A 21777-nucleotide genomic window follows, 5' to 3' on the forward strand; every position below is an offset into this window, starting at 1 on the left:
TGTTGGTCACACCGCAGATTAGGATTGGTGAGGGAGACAGGGAATGGGTGACCAAAAGGCAGAGAAAGAGCAGGCAGGCAGTGCAGGTGTCCCATGTGGTCATCTCCCTCCAAAACAGGTATACCGTTTTGGATACCGTTGGGGGAGATGACTCACCAGGGGAAGGCAGTAGTAGCCAGGCTCATGGCACCGTGGCTGGCTCTACTGCACAGAAGGACGGGTAAAAGACTGGCAGGGCTATAATCATAGGGGATTCAATCGTAAGGGGAGTAGACAGGCGTTTCTGTGGTCGAAAACGAGACTCCCGAATGGTATGTTACCTCCCGGGTGCACTGGTCAGGGATGTCTCAGATTGGCTGTAGGACAGACTGAAGGGGGAGGGTGAACAGCCAGTTGTCGTGGTGCATATAGGCACCAACGATACAGGTAAAATATGGGATGAGGTCCTACATCAGAATTTAGGGAGTTAGGAGATAAGTTAAAAAGTAGGGCCTCAAAGGTAGTAATCTCAGGATTGCTACCAGTGCCACGAGACAGTCAGAGTAGAAATTCAAGAATAGTTAGAATGAATACGAGGCTTGAGAGATGCTGCAGAAGGGAGGGGCTCAGATTTCTGGGACATTGGAACCGGTTCTGGGGGTGGTGGGACCATTACAAACCGGATGGTCTACACCTGGGCAGGACTGGAACCAATGTCCTAGGGGGTGCTTTTGCTAACACTGTTGGGGAGGTTTTAAACTAATGTGGCAGGGGGATGGGAACCAGATTAGGAAGTTAGAGGTCAGTAAAGAGGCAGCAACTAAAGCCAGTAAGGTACTAGATAATAAACTCAATGTGACTAAGGGGAAGAGTAGACAGGGAAGAGATGATGAACGCAAAGGGACAGGTGGTCTGAGGTGCATTTGTTTTAATGCGAGAAGTGTAGCAGGTAAGGCAGATGAATTTAGGGCTTGGATTAGTACCTGGGAATATGATGTTATTGGTATTACTGAGACTTGTTTGAGGGAAGGGCAGGACTGGCAACTGAATATCCCAGGGTATAGATGCTTCAGGAGGGATAGATAGGGAGGTAGAAGGGGTGGAGGAGTTTCATAACTAGTCAGAGGTGATATCACAGCTGTGATTAAGGAGGGCACGATGGAGGTTTCGAGCACTGAGGCAATATGGGTAGAGCTAAGAAATAGGAAGGGTGCAGTAACATTGTTGGGATTTTACTACAGGCCTCCAAAAAGCGAGCATGAAGTAGAGATACAAATATGCAGACAGATTATAGAAAAAGGTAGGAGCAATAGCGTGGTTGTGATGGGAGATTTTAACTTCCCCAACATTGAATGGGACTCGTGTAGTGTTGGAGGCGTAGATGGAGCAGAGTTTGTAAGGAGCATCCAGGAGAGTTTTTTAGAGCAGGATGTAAATAGTCCAACTCGGGAAGGGGCCATACTGGACCTGGTATTGGGGAATGATCCCAGCCAGGTGGTTGAAGTTTCAGTCGGTGATTACTTTGGGAATAGCGATCACAATTCCGTAAGTTTTAGAATACTCATGGACAAAGACGAGAGTGGTCCGAAAGGAAGAGTGCGAAATTGGGGAAAGGCCGAATACAACAAAATTCGGCAGGAGCTAGGGAATGTGGATTGGGAGCAGCTGTTTAAGGGTAAATCCACATTTGAAATGTGGGTGTCTTTTAAGGAAAGGTTGATTAGAGTGCAGGACAGACATGTCCCTTTGAAAATGAGGGATAGAAATGGCAAGATTAGGGAACCATGGATGACGGGTGGAATTGTGAGACTAGCTAAGATGAAAAAGGAAGCATACATAAAATCCAGGCGACTCAAAACTGATGAAGCTTTGGAGGAATATCGGGAAAGTAGGACAAATGTCAAACGAGCAATAAAGAGGGCTAAAAGGGGTCATGAAATATCTTTGGCTAACAGGGTTAAGGAAAATCCCAAAGCCTTTTATTCGTATATAAGGAGCAAGAGGGTAACTAGAGAAAGGATTGGCCCACTCAAAGACAAAAGAGGGAATTTATGCGTGCACTCAGAGGAAATGGGTGAGATTCTTAATGAGTACTTTGCATTCACCAAGGAGAGGGACATGACGGATGTTGAGGCTAGGGATGGATGTTTAAATATTCTAGGTCATGTCGTCATAAGGAAGGGGGAAGTTTTGGGTGTTCTAAAAGGCATTAAGGTGGACAAGTCCCCAGGACCGGATGGGATCTATCCCAGGTTACTGAGGGAAGCGAGGGTCGAAATAGCTGGGGTCTTAATAGATATCTTTGCAGCATCCTTGAGCACGGGTGAGGTCCCGGAGGACTGGAGAATTGCTAATGTTGTCCCTTTGTTTAAGAAGGATAGCAGGGATAATCCAGGGAATTATAGACCTGTGAGCTTGACATCAGTGGCAGGCAAACTGTTGGAGAAGATACTGAGGGATAGGATCTATTCACATTTGGAAGAAAATAGACTTATCAGTGATAGGCAGCATGGTTTTGTGCAGGGACGGTCATGTCTTACAAACCTAATAGAATTCTTTGAGGAAATTACAAAGTTAATTGATGAGGGAAGGGCTGTAGATGTCATATACATGGACTTCAGTGAGGGGTTTGATAAAGTTTCTCATGGCAAGTTGATGGAAAAAGTGAAGTCGTATGGGGTTCAGGGTGTACTAGCTAGATGGATAAAGAACTAGCTGGGCAACAGGAGACAGAGATTAGTGGTGGATGGGAGTGTCTCAAAATGGAGAAAGGTGACTAGTGGTGTTCCACAGGGATCCGTGCTCGGACCACTGTTGTTTGTGATATACATAAATGATCTGGACGAAGGTATAGGTGGCCTGATTAGCAAGTTTGCAGATGATACTAAGATTGGTGGAGTTGCAGATAGCGAAGAGGACTGTCAGAGAATACAGCAAAATATAGATCGATTGGAGAGTTAGGCAGAGAAATGGCAGATGGAGTTCAATCCAGGCAAATGCGAGGTGATGCATTTTGGAAGATCCAATTCAAGAGCGGACTATATGGTCAATGGAAGAGTCCTGGGGAAAATTGATGTACAGAGAGATCTGGGAGTTCAGGTCCATTGTACCCTGAAGGTGGCAACGCAGGTTGATAGAGTGGTAAAGAAGGCACACAACATGCTTGCCTTCAACGGACAGGGTATTGAGTACAAGAGTCGGCAGGTCATGTTAAAGTTGTATAGCACTTTGGTTCGGCCACGTTTGGAATACTGCGTACAGTTCTGGTCGCCACATTACCAGAAGGATGTGGATGCTTTAGAGAGGGTGCAGAGGAGGTTCACCAGGATGTTGCCTGGTATGGAGGGTGCTAGCTATGAAGAAAGGTTGAGTAGATTAGGATTGTTTTTGTTGGAAAGACGGAGGTTGAGGGGGGACCCGATTGTGGTCTACAAAATAATGAGAGGTATGGACAGGGTGGATGGTAACAAGCTTTTTCCAAGAGTGGGGGTGTCAATTACAAGGGGTCACAATTTCAAGGTGAGAGGGAGAAAGTTTAAAGGAGATGTGCGTGGAAAGTTTTTTACGCAGAGGGTGGTGGGTGCCTGGAACACTTTGCCAGCGGAGGTGGTAGAGGTGGGTACGATAGCATCATTTAAGATGCATCTGGACAGATATATGAACAGGCGGGGAACAGAGGGAAGTAGATCCTTGGAAAATAGGCGACAGGTTTAGATAAAGGATCTGGATCGGTGCAGGCTGGGAGGGCCGAAGGGCCTGTTCCTGTGCTGTAATTTTCTTTGTTCTTCTTTTGTTCTTTTAATCAAGTTCCATTTTAAAACCACCATTGCAAACTAACGGTGGTGCGGTGGTTAGCACTGGTGCCTCACAGCGGCAGTGACCTCGGTTTGATCCTGGCCTTGGGTGACTGTGTGGAATCTGCACTCTCTCCCTGTGTGTGCGTGGGTTTCCTCCGGGTGCTCCGGTTTCCTCCCACAGTCCAAAGATGCGCAGGTTAGGTGGGGTTACGGGGTTAGGGGGCAGGGTAGTGGGTCTGGGTGGGTGCGCGTTCAGGGGTCGATGCAGACTCGATGGGCTTCTTTGGCCATACCGTGCTTTGAGATGTTTTGTGATCATAAAGGATGCTATATAAATGCAAGTTATTCTTTTTCCACCCAGCCTGCCTGTCTCGAACCCAAAGTACTGATTCCAATTATTGCAGTCCTACTCCCCCTACAGTCCCAGAGGTCTAGCCAGTTTAGCTCAGGTGGCTAGACGGCTGGTTTGTGATGCGGAGAGACGGCAAAGGCTGGTTCAATTCCTGAACCGGCTGAGGTTATTCAACCTTGCCCCTCGCCTGAGGTGTGGTGACCCTCAGGTTAAATCACCACCAGTCAGCTCTCAAAGGGGAGAGCAGCCTCTGCTACAATTGGGATCAGTTAGAGATGGAAATCCCCGTACTGCAACCAGCTAACTCTGTCCGATATGCACGTGAACGATACAAACTCAGCAGAACGGGGAAGATAAATTTGCAGATTTGCTACGCCCCGGCACTAGTACTGTCACCAAGTGACGTAACACAAAAGGGGGAGCCAATCTTTTCTGGCACCCGAAGGGTTATTTTGGAAGAGAGCACTAGTGACACGGCAGGAATTCTAATCAGCTTCCGAACAAGTTGCAGCATTATAGTATGGCTGCTTAATCTCTTCAAATGCTGAAACTCCTGCTGCACTAATAATGTCTCACGGGACAGTGTGCGCCAAAAGGTGCTTTATATTAAATTTGTTAGAATTACGGCAATGAACAGCCCTTGTATGTAGCGCATCACTTCGAGCAGAGGAATAGCAATATTATAATGCATCATTTCATCACAGCACTCTGCTCTCATCTTCTGTCGGGTGACATGCAAGTGCGCATCCTTTCGCTTTTAGAGCTGTTCCTGGCGTGTCGATGATTGTCAGCATTGCCGTCTATTCTTGAAGGCACAATCTGTTCTCTCTCGCTGCACTTTGCTCCCCTCCCCTATCAATGCAATGACTTCCTTGTTAAGGCACAGACCCCAGGGAACATTCCAGTGCCACACCCAACTCGCTGCTCTTCTGCCAGGAAGCGCCCCCTGAGGGTCCGATTAAGGAGGCGCCACAATTGAGCTCACCTCTGCCCCTTATGCTGGGGGTCAGTGATTGGGAGTCGGAGGAGGTCTGGTTCAGCTCCCTTAAACCTGGAACCTTTCTGATCGGTTTGGTTAGACAGCAAGGGAAGCGGAAAGAAAACCTGATTGATTTAACTGACATTGCCAAAAGAAAAAGACAAATTAGTTCTATGCCTGCTTTCAGAGTGGAGGGAAGCGACGCGAGGGGGAAAGAATGATGGTGGGAAGCCTTACTGTTCTGAGCCTTTGTAACCAAGCTAAACAAGACACAATTGCACAGACATAGAAGCTGGAGCTTTACTTCTCAGGATTAATAAGGTGGGACGGGGAATGGGTGAGGCACAACAGCCCCCCTCGTGCAAAGCCAGGAAATCCCCATTCCAACATGCCAGTGAAAACAGTGAAGGATGTCTGTACTGGGACAGTAAAACCTCTGATCAGCAAATGGCGTTACCTGGAACATGAGGGTCTGTCAGCCCTTCTGGGATGACCCACTGATCCACTTGAAGCTTGAGGGCGTTGACCTCGTCGATGTCCCCGGGGACTCTGCGGAGACACAGAAGGAGCACACAGCAGCAGTCAATGTTATTCAGGGTCATTTGTCAGCGGGCAGCCCAGACCACTAACCTCTCTCTGTCTCCGTGCTGTGCTTCAAACTATCCATCCTGTAAGCAACTGACCCTCCTCCCTCCCCCTATTACTGCCTGCCAAATGAAACAAGATTCAGAGTCATGGCTTTGTGCGGCCATGGTTAACAGGAGACTAATGAGGCCAAGTGGCCAGGCCAGAGCTGAACAATGTAAAGCTACAAACAAGACAACAGATGCACGTTTGAAGCAAGTTTCCTTCTTTACAAACCTTTGGCATACTCTAATGCTGTGGGATTGAGCTGCCCAGCTTCTGGTACTGCTGACCTCCTGGACCTCCAGGAATTAAGGACCAAGCTCCAGGATTTTGCCGAGAGCAGCCCTCAGGAGAAAAGGCACAGGAGCTTTAAGAAGCGTTCCTTCTCTTTCTTTGAAAATTAAATGTCTTGCTTATAAAAGCACTGGGGGTTGGGAAGAGGCCATTTAACTGGCAGTCGATAATCACCGTGTCAGGAAAAGGAAAGTCTGCTCCTTTTCCAGGGGATGAAAGATGCGGAGACAGGATGGACATATCGAGTGACCAAAGCTGGGAACCTGGGGGTGAGGAGGTTGGAGACAAGGATTCAGATGATGAAACCTTAGGAATACACTCAACCCCTGTTGACAATTGACAAAGAGACACTTGATTGCCTGAAAAAGATATTGGAACTTGTACAAGTGGGATAAACAGAAATGGTTTGAAAATAAATTTTCAAAGTTATTGGGAAAGTGTATATTATGATGTTAGATTGACAAATTGGACAACCAAGTACTCAATTTTCTTCATAAGTTCTGTCTGCCTGGATCTGTTCAATCTGTGGGCCGTATTCTTCATGGTGTGTTGTTGACCTCACGATTCAGGCCAATGAGTGACTGTTCTTTGTTTCCTCCATCCCTTCTTAATTTCCTTTTCCCTGCGGTACGGTTTCACGGCAGGCAGTAATCCTGAAAACCGGCACTGAAGTGACATTAACTGTGGGCATGATTTCACCAAGGTTTATCAGATGATTAAAGAAACAGGACATGTCTGCGCAGAAAGTATCAACTAAATAAGGTGAGAGTGGGGGAAGATTGTGATCGCAACCACAAGTTCTGCAAGGCCAGATCGAGGTCAGCTGTCGGGAAGAGGATCTTTTCCCAGGGAATAGTGGAAGTCTGGAACAGGTTGCAAGCTTATGTGGCGAACAGTCATTCACTAAATTGCCTCAAGAGGGAACTGCAACTGGTTTTGGCAGAGGCTGGCATCACGGCATACTAATTGCATGTGCCATGTAACATTAATCAGGCCCAGGCTGAACTCTGGCCAAGCTTTCATTGCCCAAGTGGGGGGTTGGTTGGAGAGGAATTTCACTGAAGCCAGAGCTTTGATACTGTTTCTCTAAGAAGAATACATGGTTTTCAGATAAGGTTGGGCAGCATCTGGATTACACACAAGCCTCCAGAGTTGTGTGGGAGATGTGTGATGAAGCAGTCTGCCAGTATCACATGTTCCCACCAGGGTTCTCTGTGCCCCATCGTTTAAGGCTGGGTTAGACAAACGTTTGGTCTGTTAGGGAATCAAGGGAGCAGGCAGGAACGTGGAGTTGAAGCCCAAGATCAGCTGTCACCATATTGAATAGCGGTCAAGGGTTCTACCTCTGCTCCTATTCCTTGTGTTTTATGTATGCCTGATCAATGAGCAGGGCCATCCTGTCCTTACCTGATTACACCCAACATGCACACAGATATTCACACAAACTAACTTTTCATCAAGGACTAGAGGAATCAGCTTGGGCTGATAGGTAGTAAGTAACATTTGCACCACACAAGTGGCAGGCAATGACCATTGCCAACAGGAGATATTTATATAATCTTCCAATGGCTTTCAATGGCATTACCATCACTGAATCCTCCATTAGCACCATCCTTGGGGTTACCATTGACCAGAGGCTGAGCTGGCTAGCCATATAAATACTGTGGCTACAAGAGCAGGTCAGAGGCCGGGAATTCTGTGACGAGTAACTCACCTCCAGACTCCCCAAAGCCTGTCCACGATCTACAAGGCACAAGTCAGGAGTGTAAGTCAGGGTGGCACAGTAGCACAGAGGTTAGCACTGCTGCTTCACAGAGCCAGGGTCCCAGGTTTGATTCCAGGTTTGGGACACTGTCTGTGCAGAGTCTGCACGTTCTCCCCGTGTCTGCTTGGGTTTCCTCCGAGTGCTCAGGTTTTCTCCCACAAGTCCCGAAAGACGTGCTGTTAGGTGAATTGAACATTCTGAATTCTCCCTCTGTGTACCCGAACAGGTGCCGGAATGTGGCGACTAGGGGATTTCCACAGTAACTTTATTGCAGTGTTAATGTAAGCCTACTTGTGACAATAATAAAGATTATTATTAATGGAATACTCTCCACTTGCCTGGATGAATGCAGCTTCAACAACACCCAAGGAGTTCAACACCATCCAGGTCAAAGCAGCCCCGCTGACTTGGCACCCCATCCTCCGCCTTCAACATCCATTCCCTCCACCACCAATGCACAGTAACAGCTGTGTGTAGCAGCTACAAGAATCACTTTGGGAACTCACCAAGGCTCCTTCGACAGCACCTTCGAATCCTGCAACCTCTACCATCTAGAAGGACAGGGGCAGCAGGCATATGGAAACCACACCACCTGCAAGATCTCCTCCAAGCCACTTAATACCCTGACTTGGAAATAAATCGCAGTTCCTCCACTGTTGCTGGCCCAAAATCCTGACACTCGCTCCCTCACAGCACCGTGGGTGTATCAAAAGCGCATGGTCTGCAATAGTTCGGAGGCTGCTTACCACGACCTTCTCAAGGGCAATAAATGCTGGCTTAACCAGCGCAGCTCAAATCCCGTGAAAGGAAAAAAGCCTGGCTTATTGTTTAAACATTTTTCTACCTTCCCCCAATCCAGTCTTCAACATTGGGTCCATTACAAGTATGAAGACCTAGACGAGTTATGAGGATAAATTGTTGAAGAAGTTCTATGCATGAAATGCATGATAAAAAATGCATTTGGCATGATTTGAGAATGCAAGATTCCCTCTTATAAATCTTAACTTTTTCTATTATTTACTTGAACATTCACAAATCTTTTGATAAAGATCACGAGAGACACAAAATGAGGACATAACATTGAAGGTGGATAAATAGGTGTGTAAAATAAGACAACAGAAGGTGGAAAGCCAAATTGATCGATGATGGATGGAGTGCAATGATTGACATAAATGACCTTGATACAGAAGCCAATTATAAGCTTTCTAACACCAAAGGAGAGAAGGGAAGATATCTGATACAAAGGATGCAGCGAAGGATTTAATGAAGATTGAGACTGATTACGTGATTAGCAGGACAAATGATATTGAAAATTTAATGAGAAATGGAAAGTATTTTTTTTCCCCATCAAGCTATTAAACTAAATTGAATGTCAAGAAATGGCAGACTTGCTAAATAATTACTTTGTAATAATAATCTTTATTGTTGACACAAGTAGGCTTACATTAACACTGCGATGAGATTTCTGTGAAAAGCCCCTAGTCGCCACATTCCGGCGCCTGTTCAGGTACACAGAGGAAGAATTCTGAATGTCCAAATTACTTGACAAGCACGTCTTTCGGGATTTGTTGGAGGAAACCGGAGCACCCGGAGGAAACCCACGCAGACATGGGAAGAAAATGCAGATTTCGTACAGAGAGTGACCCGTCCGGGAATCAAACCTGGGTCTCTAGCGCTGTGAAGCAAGAATGCTAACCACTGTGCTATCATGTTGCAGTCTTCACAGTGGATGAAGAAGATAAATACCAGCGATGTCGGTAAAACTGGAAGGAAATCAAGGAGAGAATCCTACAAGATTGAATACAAATTTAAAAAAAGATAGTGGAGAAAATAATACGCCTGATAATTGACAAGACCCCAGGACCTGATGGTGACTACCACAGGACATTAACGCAGGTCAGGAAACTGTTTCAGTGTTAGTGCTGATCTTCCAAATTCTCTCGATTCAGGAATTCTCTCCTTGGATTAGGAAATCACTGATCACAGGGCGGCACGGTGGCGCAGTGGTTAGCACTGCTGCCTCACGGGTGACGAGGACCTGGGTCCGATCCCAACCCCGGGTCACTGTCTGTGTGGAGTTTGCACATTGTGGGGGTTTTCACCCCCACAACCCAATGATGTAAAGGAAAGATGGATTGGCCATGCTAAATTGCCCCTTAATTGGAAAAAAAGAATTGGGCACTTTAAATTTATTTTAAAAAAAAGAAAAGCACAGATAACACTTAAAAATGATTTCAAGGCATGTAGGCGTCACTGGCTAGGTCAGCATTTATTGCACATCTTTAAATACCCTGAATAGATTGGTGGTGAGCTGCCTTCTTGAACCACTGCAGTCCATGTGGTGTAGGCACCCCCACTGTGCTCTTAGGGAGTTCCAGGATTTTGACCCAACAACAGTGAAGGAACAGCCGATATATTTCTAAGTAAGGCTGGTGGGTGTTCTGGAAGAGAACCTCCAGGTGGCAGTGTTCCCCCACCTATCCCCTACCCCCAAGAACATTGATAGTTTGGGATTTAGCAATGGTAATGTCACTGACTGTAAAGGGGAGGTGGTCATTGTTGTGTTGTGTGAATGTTATAAGCCACTCAACAGCCCAAGCCTGAATGTTGTCCAGGTCTTGCTGCATTTGGATACAGACTGCTTCAGTATGTGAGGAGTGGCGAATGATGCTGAACATTGTGCAGTCATCAGCAAACATCCCACTTCTGACCTGATGATGGAAGGGAGGTCACGAATCCAACAGTCTTTTACACTCCTGCAGTGATGCCCTGGGGCTGAGATGATTGGCTTCCGACATCCACAACCATCTTCCTTTGTGCTAGGTATGACTCCAACCAGTTGCGAGATTTCCTTCAATTGTGTTAGGGCTCCTAAGTCAAATGATGCCTGGATGTTGCTCTCACCTCACCTTGTTAATTCATCTCTATTGTCCATGTTCGGACCAAAGCTGTAATGAGTCGGAACTGAATGATCCTGCTGGAACCCAAACTGAGCATTTGCAAGTAGGTTATTGCTGTGGAAGTCCCACACAATGGCATTGATGACCACAGCTTCCATCACGCTGCTCATGATTGTGTAGACTGACAGTAATTAGCCGAATGGACTTCTCCTGTTTTTTGTGGACAGGGCATACTTGGTCAATTTTACACATTGCCAGGTAGATCATAGAATTTACAGTGCAGAAGGAGGCCATTTGGCCCATCGAGTCTGCACCCACCCTTGGAAAGAGCACCCTACCTCAGCCCATACCTCCACCCTATGCCCACACATCCACCCTAGCCCTGTAAATTCACCTAACCTTTTTTGGACACTAAAGGCAATTTAGCAGAGCCAATCCACCTAGCCCGCATATCTTTGGACTGTGGGAGGAAACCGGAGCTCCCGGAGGAAACCCACGCAGACACGGGGAGAACGCGCAGACCCCTCACAGACAGTGACCTAAGCCGGGAATCGAACCTGGGACCCTGGAGCTGTGAAACAACTGTGCTAACCAATGTGCTACCCATGCCAGTGTTGTTCTTGTATTGGAACAGTTTGGCTTGGGGCAGGGCTAGTTCTGGAGCAAATGTCTTCTGTACTATTGTTGAGGTGTTATCAGGTTGCATAGCTTTTGCTTTAGCCAATGCCTTCAGCTATTTCTTGATGTCAAGTGGAGTGAATCAAATTGGCATCTGTGGTACAGGGGATCTCTGAAGTAGGCGAAGATGGATCATCCACTCGGCACGTCTGACTGAAGGTGGTTGCAGAAGCGTCAGCCTGCTCTTTTGCTCTCCTGTACTGGGTTGCCACGTAATTGAGGATGGAGATGTTTGTGGAGCCTCCTCCTCCAGTTAGTTAGTCCCGGATGTGGCAGGACAGACAGCTTGGTGAGAGAAATGAGCTTTGGTGTGCGACATAATGCACATGCATCGTTCTGGTTAATATTGGGACCAGTAAGGAGAGCTTGGAGAAATTAAACTTTCAGATCACCAAGATGTGACGGAGGGTTTCAGCTGCAGTGGAATGAGAACTGTTGAACAAAGGCAAGGGTCATTACGATGTGGGCTTTGAGGTTCAGCTCTCAGGAGTCGAAAAAGATACCAAGTTCAGACTTGAGAAAGAATGGAGCAGAACCTTTATTGAAGGGCAAATAGGGTGGCTTCAATCTTGCTGACATTACATTGGAGAAGGGTTTTTAATGATGTTGGACAAGTAGTGATTGTGGATTTAAGAACAAAGGCAGGAAAATAGCGCTTGGTGGCCTGAAAGCTGACTGACCATTGTGAAGTAATGGTTAGGAAACATTCCAATTAGTTGTCTCATTTATGTTCAGTATCTAATAATTGACACTGATATGTAAAGGGACTTCAGGTGGCCTTTGTGTCCGGTGATGTGATGAGAGAGTTTTGTGCAGAGTCTGTTAAAGTGAAATAAAGGTGTTTGAGAAAAGGAGCAGAACCTTTGACTCTTTATACAACAGCAGCTAAACGTCTAACAACCATGCCTCTAGATGATGGTGGCAAGGGACAACATGGAGATGTAGAAAATGAAAGGATGAAACCCTGAGGTGGGGAGGGTTCACCCAAAATGACTGAGGTAAAGGGGTCAAAAACAATTGTGGAAAATACAGAATCCTGGGCAATGCCAAGAAGGTGGATGTCCCAGAGAGGAGAAGATGGGACAGAAGTCTGACTGACAATGAATGACTTTTGGAAGAGAAAGGGTTCAGGGGTGGGAGGAAATTTGCTTTGCAGGTAAAGATTTGTGGCCTTTGCAGTTGCCAAGGTCGTGGGGTTTGAAGTTCAGCTCAGGCTCAAACAGGATGATTTGGTTCAAAGCAGCTAGCTTTGTTGATGATTCACCGCGATGGTGTCTCTCTCATGATGAACTGCCCCAATAATCCCTCCAGCATATTAATATTACATGCGTGTGCTTTAATGAAATGACACAGCTATAAATGAAAGTGAAAGCATACATTTTGCAATCATATCAATCTGTCAAGCACCAGTGGCTTTCCGACCCATTATTTGTGGAAAGGCCCATTTGTTTTCTCTTCCTTGTCAGCTTGGTTTAATTGGTAGCAAGAACTCCCGCCCTTTAAACCAAGAGTTCAAGGGATGTGCAGGGTGTGTCTGCGTGCCCAGGAATACCTCTGAAGTACAAATTGCACTCTAACTGTTGAGCACATAACCTGGGCTGGAAATCATCACGGTCACTTTCAGCACAGAAAACGGCCTGTTCGCTCATTGTGCCAGTGCCATCCCTTGAAAAGAGCAATCCAAGGAGCCCCCAATCTTGGCCTGCAAAAGTTAAATTGAAAAGGCGTGTGTGCGCACACATGAGTGCGGCTGTGCGGCTTGACTAGCCTGAGAAAAGGGCTGCCGAAACTGTGGCTCTTGTAGTCTTCCATCATTTATAAAACAATGCGCTCTAAAGATAGTCATTGTGCGAAGCATGTTGAGACAACATGTGCTGCCTATTATGCAGAACACAATGTCATCGTAACTTCCTGAAATCAGAATTAGGTTTGTTAAGAAGATCAGGGATCTGTCTGTGATGAATGCTTTGTTGGAAAGGGCAGTCACAGCGTGTGGTGCACTATGGGCTCTTCCTTACCCCATTCTCTCAATTGCTTCTAATCTCTGACAAGCTCGAGTCAATTCCAATTAATTTCTTCAATCAGTCAATGAATGTCTTAACTTTATCTACACCAATAGATGAAAAGGTGTTGGGAGGAGGCTTGTGTCGAATATAAATGATCAATTGTGACTTATGGTCTGTTCCTGTGCTGCAGACTTGGTGTTATTCATCAAAGCTTAATGACATTTTTTTGGTATTGTAGAAAGGGGTTTCTGTAGCTCCACTTGGTGGGATCCAGAGGAGATTCACAAGAAAGATCCCTGGAATGAAGAGCTTGTCAGGTGAGGAGTGGTTGAGGATCCTGGGTCTGTACTCGTTGGAGTTTAGAAGGATGGGGGGATCCCATTGAAACTTATAGGATACTGCGAGGCCTGGATAGAGTGGACGTGGAGAGGATGCTTCCACATGTAGGAAAAATTAGAACCAGTGGGTCCAGCCTCAGACTAAAGGGACGATCCTTTAAAACAGATGAGGAGGAATTTCTTCAGCCAGAGGGTGGTGAATCTGTGGAACTCTTTGTCGAGAAGGCTGTGGAGGCCAAATCACTGAGTGTCTTTAAGACAGAGATAGATAGGTTCTTGATCAACAAGGGCAGGAGAATGGAGATGAGAAACATATCAGCCATGATTGAATGGCGGAGCAGACTTGATGGGCTGAATGGCCTAATTCTGCTCCGATGTCTTATGGATTACCAAATTTGACCAGGGCCATTGCTCCCTTCCAGCCTACAATCTCTGCTGTGTGAGAGGAAGACATTGAGAACATTGTCACTGGAACGGCAGAAGTTGAGGGGCGACCTGATAGATGTGTACAAGATTATGAGGGGCATGGACAGGGTGGATAGTCAGAGGCTTTTTTGCAGGGTGGAAGAGTCAATTACTAGGGGGCATATGTTTAAGGTGTAGGGGGCATAGGTTTAAGGTGTGAGGGGCAAGGTTTAGAGAAGATGTACGAGGCAAGTTTTTTTACACAGAGGGTGGTGGGAGCCTGGAACTCGCTGCCGGAGGAGGTGGTGGAAGCAGGGACGATAGTGACATTTAAGGGGCATCTTGACAAATATATGAATAGGATGGGAATAGAGGGATATGGTCCCCAGAAGGGTAGGGGGTTTAAGTTCAAATGGGCAGCATGGTCGGCGCAGGCTTGGAGGGCCGAAAGGCCTGTTCCTGTGCTGTAATTTTCTTTGTTGTATGTATCTCATACGATGCCTCTCATTGTCAGAGACCCTGACTTTGCAGTCTAGATACACCAGTGTAGCCCAAGTCAAATTTGATACAGGTCACCCACGTATGTTGGGAAATGCTCAAGGGGCTCCACCGGTTCCTAAGTTCCACTTGCCCAGTGTATTGGAATGTGGTATGTGTGAATTGCATCCGACCAAAGGATTGACAATAACCTGTGTGATTCAATAAACTGTCAGGTCAGCAAGTGTTACCTGAAGATGCCCTCAGTCTCTGCTCCATTGAGTTTCAGCACTTCCTCCGAGAGTCTGGTTTGGACCCATGGCAACTGTCGGTCTGGGTAGTGCTCATGTTGCATGTTCATGATCTCGTCCAGGGAGCTACCAAACATGGACGGGCAGAAAACAGCATTTGTGGCATGCCTGATCTCGTCTGTGCTGGGTTTCCGAAGTCCCTGTTTGGATAACAAGAGGAAAATACATTGTTCCTTTGTCTCTTTCAATATACTCCTTCCATTCCAACACTCCAATTTGAAGCAATGGCCACAAGGACAGGCAGCATCTGATCAAGGAGCTCATCCTCAACTCGCCATCAAATTGTCAGAACTGACACCAGGTAGACAGATCATTCAGCTCAACTAATCTCTCTTGATATTTATCCTCAACAAAAACCTCCTCAACATATTTCCCTCCACTTATTAGCATAACATTCTATTCCCTTCTCTTTCATGTATTTATTTATCTACACCCTCAATGCAGATATGGTATATATCTCACCTGCTGCATGTGGCTCTCATGTCTGGGTAGATTGGTTTCTTCTGAATTCTGTTTTGCATTTTAATTCCCATACCAATAGAAACAGGTACCCCATGTTAGCTAACCCACACCCAAGCTGTAACAAACAGGAACAGCAATGCTGTCTCACTGTGCTGTAACAAACTGGAACAGCAATGCTGTCTCACTGTGCTGTAACAAACTGGAACAGCAATGCTGCTGTCTCACTGTGCTGTAACAAACTGGGACAGCAATGCTGCTGTCTCACTGTGCTGTAACAAACTGGAACAGCAATGCTGCTGTCTCACTGTGCTGTAACAAACTGGGACAGCAATGCTGCTGTCTCACTGTGCTAGCAATGCTGCTGTCTCACTGTGCTGTAACAAACTGGGACAGCAATGCTGCCTCACTGTGCTGTAACAAACTGGGACAGCAATGCTGCTGTCTCACTGTGCTGTAACAAACTGGAACAGCAATGCTGCTGTCTCACTGTGCTGTAACAAACTGGGACAGCAATGCTGCTGTCTCACTGTGCTGTAACAAACTGGAACAGCAATGCTGCTGTCTTACTGTGCTGTAACAAACTGGAACAGCAATGCTGCTGTCTCACTGCTGTAACAAACTGGAACATCAATGCTGCTGTCTCACTGTGCTGTAACAAACTGGAACAGCAATGCTGCTGTCTCACTGTGCTGTAACAAACTGGAACAGCAGTGCTGCTGTCTCACTGTACTGTAACAAACTGGAACAGCAATGCTGCTGTCTCACTGTGCTGTAACAAACTGGAACAGCAATGCTGCTGTCTCACTGTGCTATAACAAACTGGAACAGCAATGCTGCTGTCTCACTGTACTGTAACAATCTGGAACAGCAATGCTGCCTCACTGTGCTGTAACAAACTGGAACAGCAGTGCTGCTGTCTCACTGTGCTATAACAAACTGGAACAGCAATGCTGCTGTCTCACTGTACTGTAACAAACTGGAACAGCAATGCTGCTGTCTCACTGTGCTGTAACAAACTGGAACAGCAGTGCTGCTGTCTCACTGTGCTGTAACAAACTGGGACAGCAATGCTGCTGTCTCACTGTGCTGTAACAAACTGGAACAGCAATGCTGCTGTCTCACTGTGCTGTAACAATCTGGGACAGCAATGCTGCTGTCTCACTGTGCTGTAACAATCTGGGACAGCAATGCTGCCTCACTGTGCTGTAACAAACTGGGACAGCAATGCTGCTGTCTCACTGTGCTGTAACAATCTCGAACAGCAATGCTGCTGTCTCACTGTGCTGTAACAAACTGGAACAGCAATGCTGCTGTCTCACTGTGCTGTAACAATCTGGAACAGCAATGCTGCTATCTCACTGTGCTGTAACAATCTGGAACAGCAATGCTGCTGTCTCACTGTGCTGTAACAATCTGGAACAGCAATGCTGCTATCTCACTGTGCTGTAACAAACTGGAACAGCAATGCTGCTGTCTCACTCTGCTGTAACAATCTGGAACACCAATGCTGCTGTCTCACTGTGCTGTAACAAACTGGAACAGCAATGCTGCCTCACTGTGCTGTAACAAACTGGAACAGCAATGCTGCTGTCTCACTGTACTGTAACAAACTGGAACAGCAATGCTGCTGTCTCACTGTGCTGTAACAATCTGGAACAGCAATGCTGCTATCTCACTGTGCTGTAACAATCTGGAACAGCAATGCTGTCTCACTGTGCTGTAACAAACTGGAACAGCAATGCTGTCTCACTGTGCTGTAACAAACTGGAACAGCAATGCTGTCTCACTGTGCTGTAACAATCTGGAACAGCAATGCTGCTATCTCACTGTGCTGTAACAATCTGGAACAGCAATGCTGCTGCCTCACTGTGCTGTAACAAACTGGAACAGCAATGCTGCTGCCTCACTGTGCTGTAACAATCTGGAACAGCAATGCTGCTGCCTCACTGTGCTGTAACAATCTGGAACAGCAATGCTGCTGCCTCACTGTGCTGTAACAAACTGGAACAGCAATGCTGCCTCACTGTGCTGTAACAATCTGGAACAGCAATGCTGCTGTCTCACTGTGCTGTAACAAACTGGAACATCAATGCTGCTGTCTCACTGTGCTGTAACAATCTGGAACAGCAATGCTGCCTCACTGTGCTGTAACAATCTGGAACAGCAATGCTGCTGTCTCACTGTGCTGTAACAAACTGGAACATCAATGCTGCTGTCTCACTGTGCTGTAACAATCTGGAACAGCAATGCTGCTGTCTCACTGTACTGTAACAAACTGGAACATCAATGCTGCTGTCTCACTGTGCTGTAACAAACTGGAACAGCAATGCTGCTGTCTCACTGTGCTGTAACAAACTGGAACAGCAATGCTGCTGTCTCACTGTACTGTAACAAACTGGAACATCAATGCTGCTGTCTCACTGTGCTGTAACAAACTGGAACAGCAATGCTGCTGTCTCACTGTGCTGTAACAAACTGTGACAGCAATGCTGCTGTCTCACTGTGCTGTAACAAACTGGAACAGCAATGCTGCTGTCTCACTGTGCTGTAACAAACTGGGACAGCAATGCTGCTGTCTCACTGTGCTGTAACAAACTGGGACAGCAATGCTGCTGTCTCACTGTGCTGTAACAAACTGGAACAGCAATGCTGCTGTCTTACTGTGCTGTAACAAACTGGAACAGCAATGCTGCTGTCTCACTGCTGTAACAAACTGGAACATCAATGCTGCTGTCTCACTGTGCTGTAACAAACTGGAACAGCAATGCTGCTGTCTCACTGTGCTGTAACAAACTGGAACAGCAATGCTGCTGTCTCACTGTGCTGTAACAAACTGGAACAGCAATGCTGCTGTCTCACTGCTGTAACAAACTGGAACAGCAATGCTGCTGTCTCACTGTGCTATAACAAACTGGAACAGCAATGCTGCTGTCTCACTGTACTGTAACAATCTGGAACAGCAATGCTGCCTCACTGTGCTGTAACAAACTGGAACAGCAATGCTGCTGTCTCACTGTCCTGTAACAAACTGGAACAGCAATGCTGCTGTCTCACTGTGCTGTAACAATCTGGAACAGCAATGCTGCTGTCTCACTGTGCTGTAACAAACTGGGACAGCAATGCTGCTGTCTCACTGTGCTGTAACAATCTGGGACAGCAATGCTGCTGTCTCACTGTGCTGTAACAATCTGGGACAGCAATGCTGCCTCACTGTGCTGTAACAAACTGGGACAGCAATGCTGCTGTCTCACTGTGCTGTAACAATCTCGAACAGCAATGCTGCTGTCTCACTGTGCTGTAACAAACTGGAACAGCAATGCTGCTGTCTCACTGTGCTGTAACAATCTGGAACAGCAATGCTGCTATCTCACTGTGCTGTAACAATCTGGAACAGCAATGCTGCTGTCTCACTGTGCTGTAACAATCTGGAACAGCAATGCTGCTATCTCACTGTGCTGTAACAAACTGGAACAGCAATGCTGCTGTCTCACTCTGCTGTAACAATCTGGAACACCAATGCTGCTGTCTCACTGTGCTGTAACAAACTGGAACAGCAATGCTGCCTCACTGTGCTGTAACAAACTGGAACAGCAATGCTGCTGTCTCACTGTACTGTAACAAACTGGAACAGCAATGCTGCTGTCTCACTGTGCTGTAACAATCTGGAACAGCAATGCTGCTATCTCACTGTGCTGTAACAATCTGGAACAGCAATGCTGTCTCACTGTGCTGTAACAATCTGGAACAGCAATGCTGCTGTCTCACTGTGCTGTAACAATCTGGAACAGCAATGCTGCTGCCTCACTGTGCTGTAACAAACTGGAACAGCAATGCTGCTGCCTCACTGTGCTGTAACAATCTGGAACAGCAATGCTGCTGCCTCACTGTGCTGTAACAATCTGGAACAGCAATGCTGCTGCCTCACTGTGCTGTAACAAACTGGAACAGCAATGCTGCCTCACTGTGCTGTAACAATCTGGAACAGCAATGCTGCTGTCTCACTGTGCTGTAACAAACTGGAACATCAATGCTGCTGTCTCACTGTGCTGAAACAAACTGGGACAGCAATGCTGCTGTCTCACTGTGCTGTAACAAACTGGAACATCAATGCTGCCTCACTGTGCTGTAACAATCTGGAACAGCAATGCTGCCTCACTGTGCTGTAACAATCTGGAACAGCAATGCTGCTGTCTCACTGTGCTGTAACAAACTGGAACATCAATGCTGCTGTCTCACTGTGCTGTAACAATCTGGAACAGCAATGCTGCTGTCTCACTGTGCTGTAACAAACTGGAACAGCAATGCTGCTGTCTCACTGTGCTGTAACAAACTGGAACAGCAATGCTGCTGTCTCACTGTACTGTAACAAACTGGAACATCAATGCTGCTGTCTCACTGTGCTGTAACAAACTGGAACAGCAATGCTGCTGTCTCACTGTGCTGTAACAAACTGTGACAGCAATGCTGCTGTCTCACTGTGCTGTAACAAACTGGAACAGCAATGCTGCTGTCTCACTGTGCTGTAACAAACTGGGACAGCAATGCTGCTGTCTCACTGTGCTGTAACAATCTGGGACAGCAATGCTGCTGTCTCACTGTGCTATAACAAATTAGAACAGCAATGCTGCTGTCTCACTGTCCTGTAACAATCTGGAACACCAATGCTGCTGTCTCACTGTGCTGTAACAAACTGGGACAGCAATGCTGCTGTCTCACTGTGCTGTAACAGACTGGAACAGCAATGCTGCTGTCTCACTGTGCTGTAACAAACTGGAACAGCAATGCTGCTGTCTCACTGTGCTGTAACAAACTGGAACAGCAATGCTGCTGTCTCACTGTGCTGTAACAAACTGGAACAGCAATGCTGCTGTCTCACTGTGCTGTAACAAACTGGAACAGCAATGCTGCTGTCTCACTGTGCTGTAACAAACTGGAACAGCAATGCTGCCTCACTGTGCTGTAACAAACTGGAACAGCAATGCTGCCGTCTCACTGTGCTGTAACAAACTGGAACAGCAATGCTGCCTCACTGTGCTGTAACAAACTGGAACAGCAATGCTGCCTCACTGTACTGTAACAAACTGGGACAGCAATGCTGCTGTCTCACTGTGCTGTAACAAACTGGAACAGCAATGCTGCTGTCTCACTGTGCTGTAACAAACTGGAACAGCAATGCTGCTGCCTCACTGTACTGTAACAAACTGGAACAGCAATGCTGCCTCACTGTGCTGTAACAAACTGGAACAGCAATGCTGCCTCACTGTACTGTAACAAACTGGGACAGCAATGCTGCTGTCTCACTGTGCTGTAACAAACTGGAACAGCAATGCTGCTGTCTCACTGTGCTGTAACAAACTGGGACAGCAATGCTGTCTCACTGTGCTGTAACAATCTGGAACAGCAATGCTGCTGTCTCACTGTGCTGTAACAAACTGGAACAGCAATGCTGACGTCTCACTGTGCTGTAACAAACTGGAACAGCAATGCTGCTGTCTCACTGCTGTAACAATCTGGAACAGCAATGCTGCTGTCTCACTGTGCTGTAACAATCTGGAACAGCAATGCTGCCTCACTGTGCTGTAACAATCTGGAACAGCAATGCTGCCTCACTGTGCTGTAACAATCTGGAACAGCAATGCTGCTGTCTCACTGTGCTGTAACAATCTGGAACAGCAATGCTGCCTCACTGTGCTGTAACAAACTGGAACAGCAATGCTGCTGTCTCACTGTGCTGTAACAAACTGGGACAGCAATGCTAGCTCACTGTGCTGTAACAAACTGGAACAGCAATGCTGCCTCACTGTGCTGTAACAAACTGGAACAGCAATGCTGCTGTCTCACTGTGCTGTAACAAACTGGGACAGCAATGCTAGCTCACTGTGCTGTAACAATCTGGGACAGCAATGCTGCTGTCTCACTGTGCTGTAACAATCTGGGACAGCAATGCTGCTGTCTCACTGTGCTGTAACAAACTGGGACAGCAATGCTAGCTCACTGTGCTGTAACAAACTGGGACAGCAATGCTAGCTCACTGTGCTGTAACAAACTGGAACAGCAGTGCTGCTGTCTCACTGTGCTGTAACAATCTGGAACAGCAATGCTGCTGTCTCACTGTGCTGTAACAATCTGGAACAGCAATGCTGCTGTCTCACTGTCCTGTAACAATCTGGAACAGCAATGCTGCTGTCTCACTGTGCTGTAACAAACTGGGACAGCAATGCTAGCTCACTGTGCTGTGACAATCTGGAACAGCAATGCTGCTGTCTCAGTGTGCTGTAACAAACTGGAACAGCAATGCTGCTGTCTCACTGTGCTGTAACAAACTGGAACAGCAATGCTGCTGTCTCACTGTGCTGTAACAAACTGGAACAGCAATGCTGTCTCACTGTGCTGTAACAATCTGGAAC

General features: G+C 46.7%; 1 protein-coding gene across 8 annotated transcripts in view; it reads right to left on the reverse strand.

Moving 5' to 3' along the window:
• Positions 1-21777, reverse strand: part of arhgap39 (Rho GTPase activating protein 39) — a 632129-nt gene that overhangs the window by 24243 nt on the left and 586109 nt on the right. For all 8 annotated transcript variants that reach the window (XM_038798609.1, XM_038798606.1, XM_038798607.1 and 5 more), the window contains 2 exons: positions 14849-15048; positions 5565-5656 (listed from right to left, as the gene is read on the reverse strand). In XM_038798609.1, the coding sequence (XP_038654537.1) occupies positions 5565-5656; positions 14849-15048 (292 nt within the window). The remainder of the gene's footprint in view (positions 1-5564; positions 5657-14848; positions 15049-21777) is intronic.

Source organism: Scyliorhinus canicula, chromosome 5 (assembly GCF_902713615.1).
Source record: "Scyliorhinus canicula chromosome 5, sScyCan1.1, whole genome shotgun sequence".
Classification (NCBI taxonomy): Eukaryota; Metazoa; Chordata; class Chondrichthyes; order Carcharhiniformes; family Scyliorhinidae; genus Scyliorhinus; species Scyliorhinus canicula.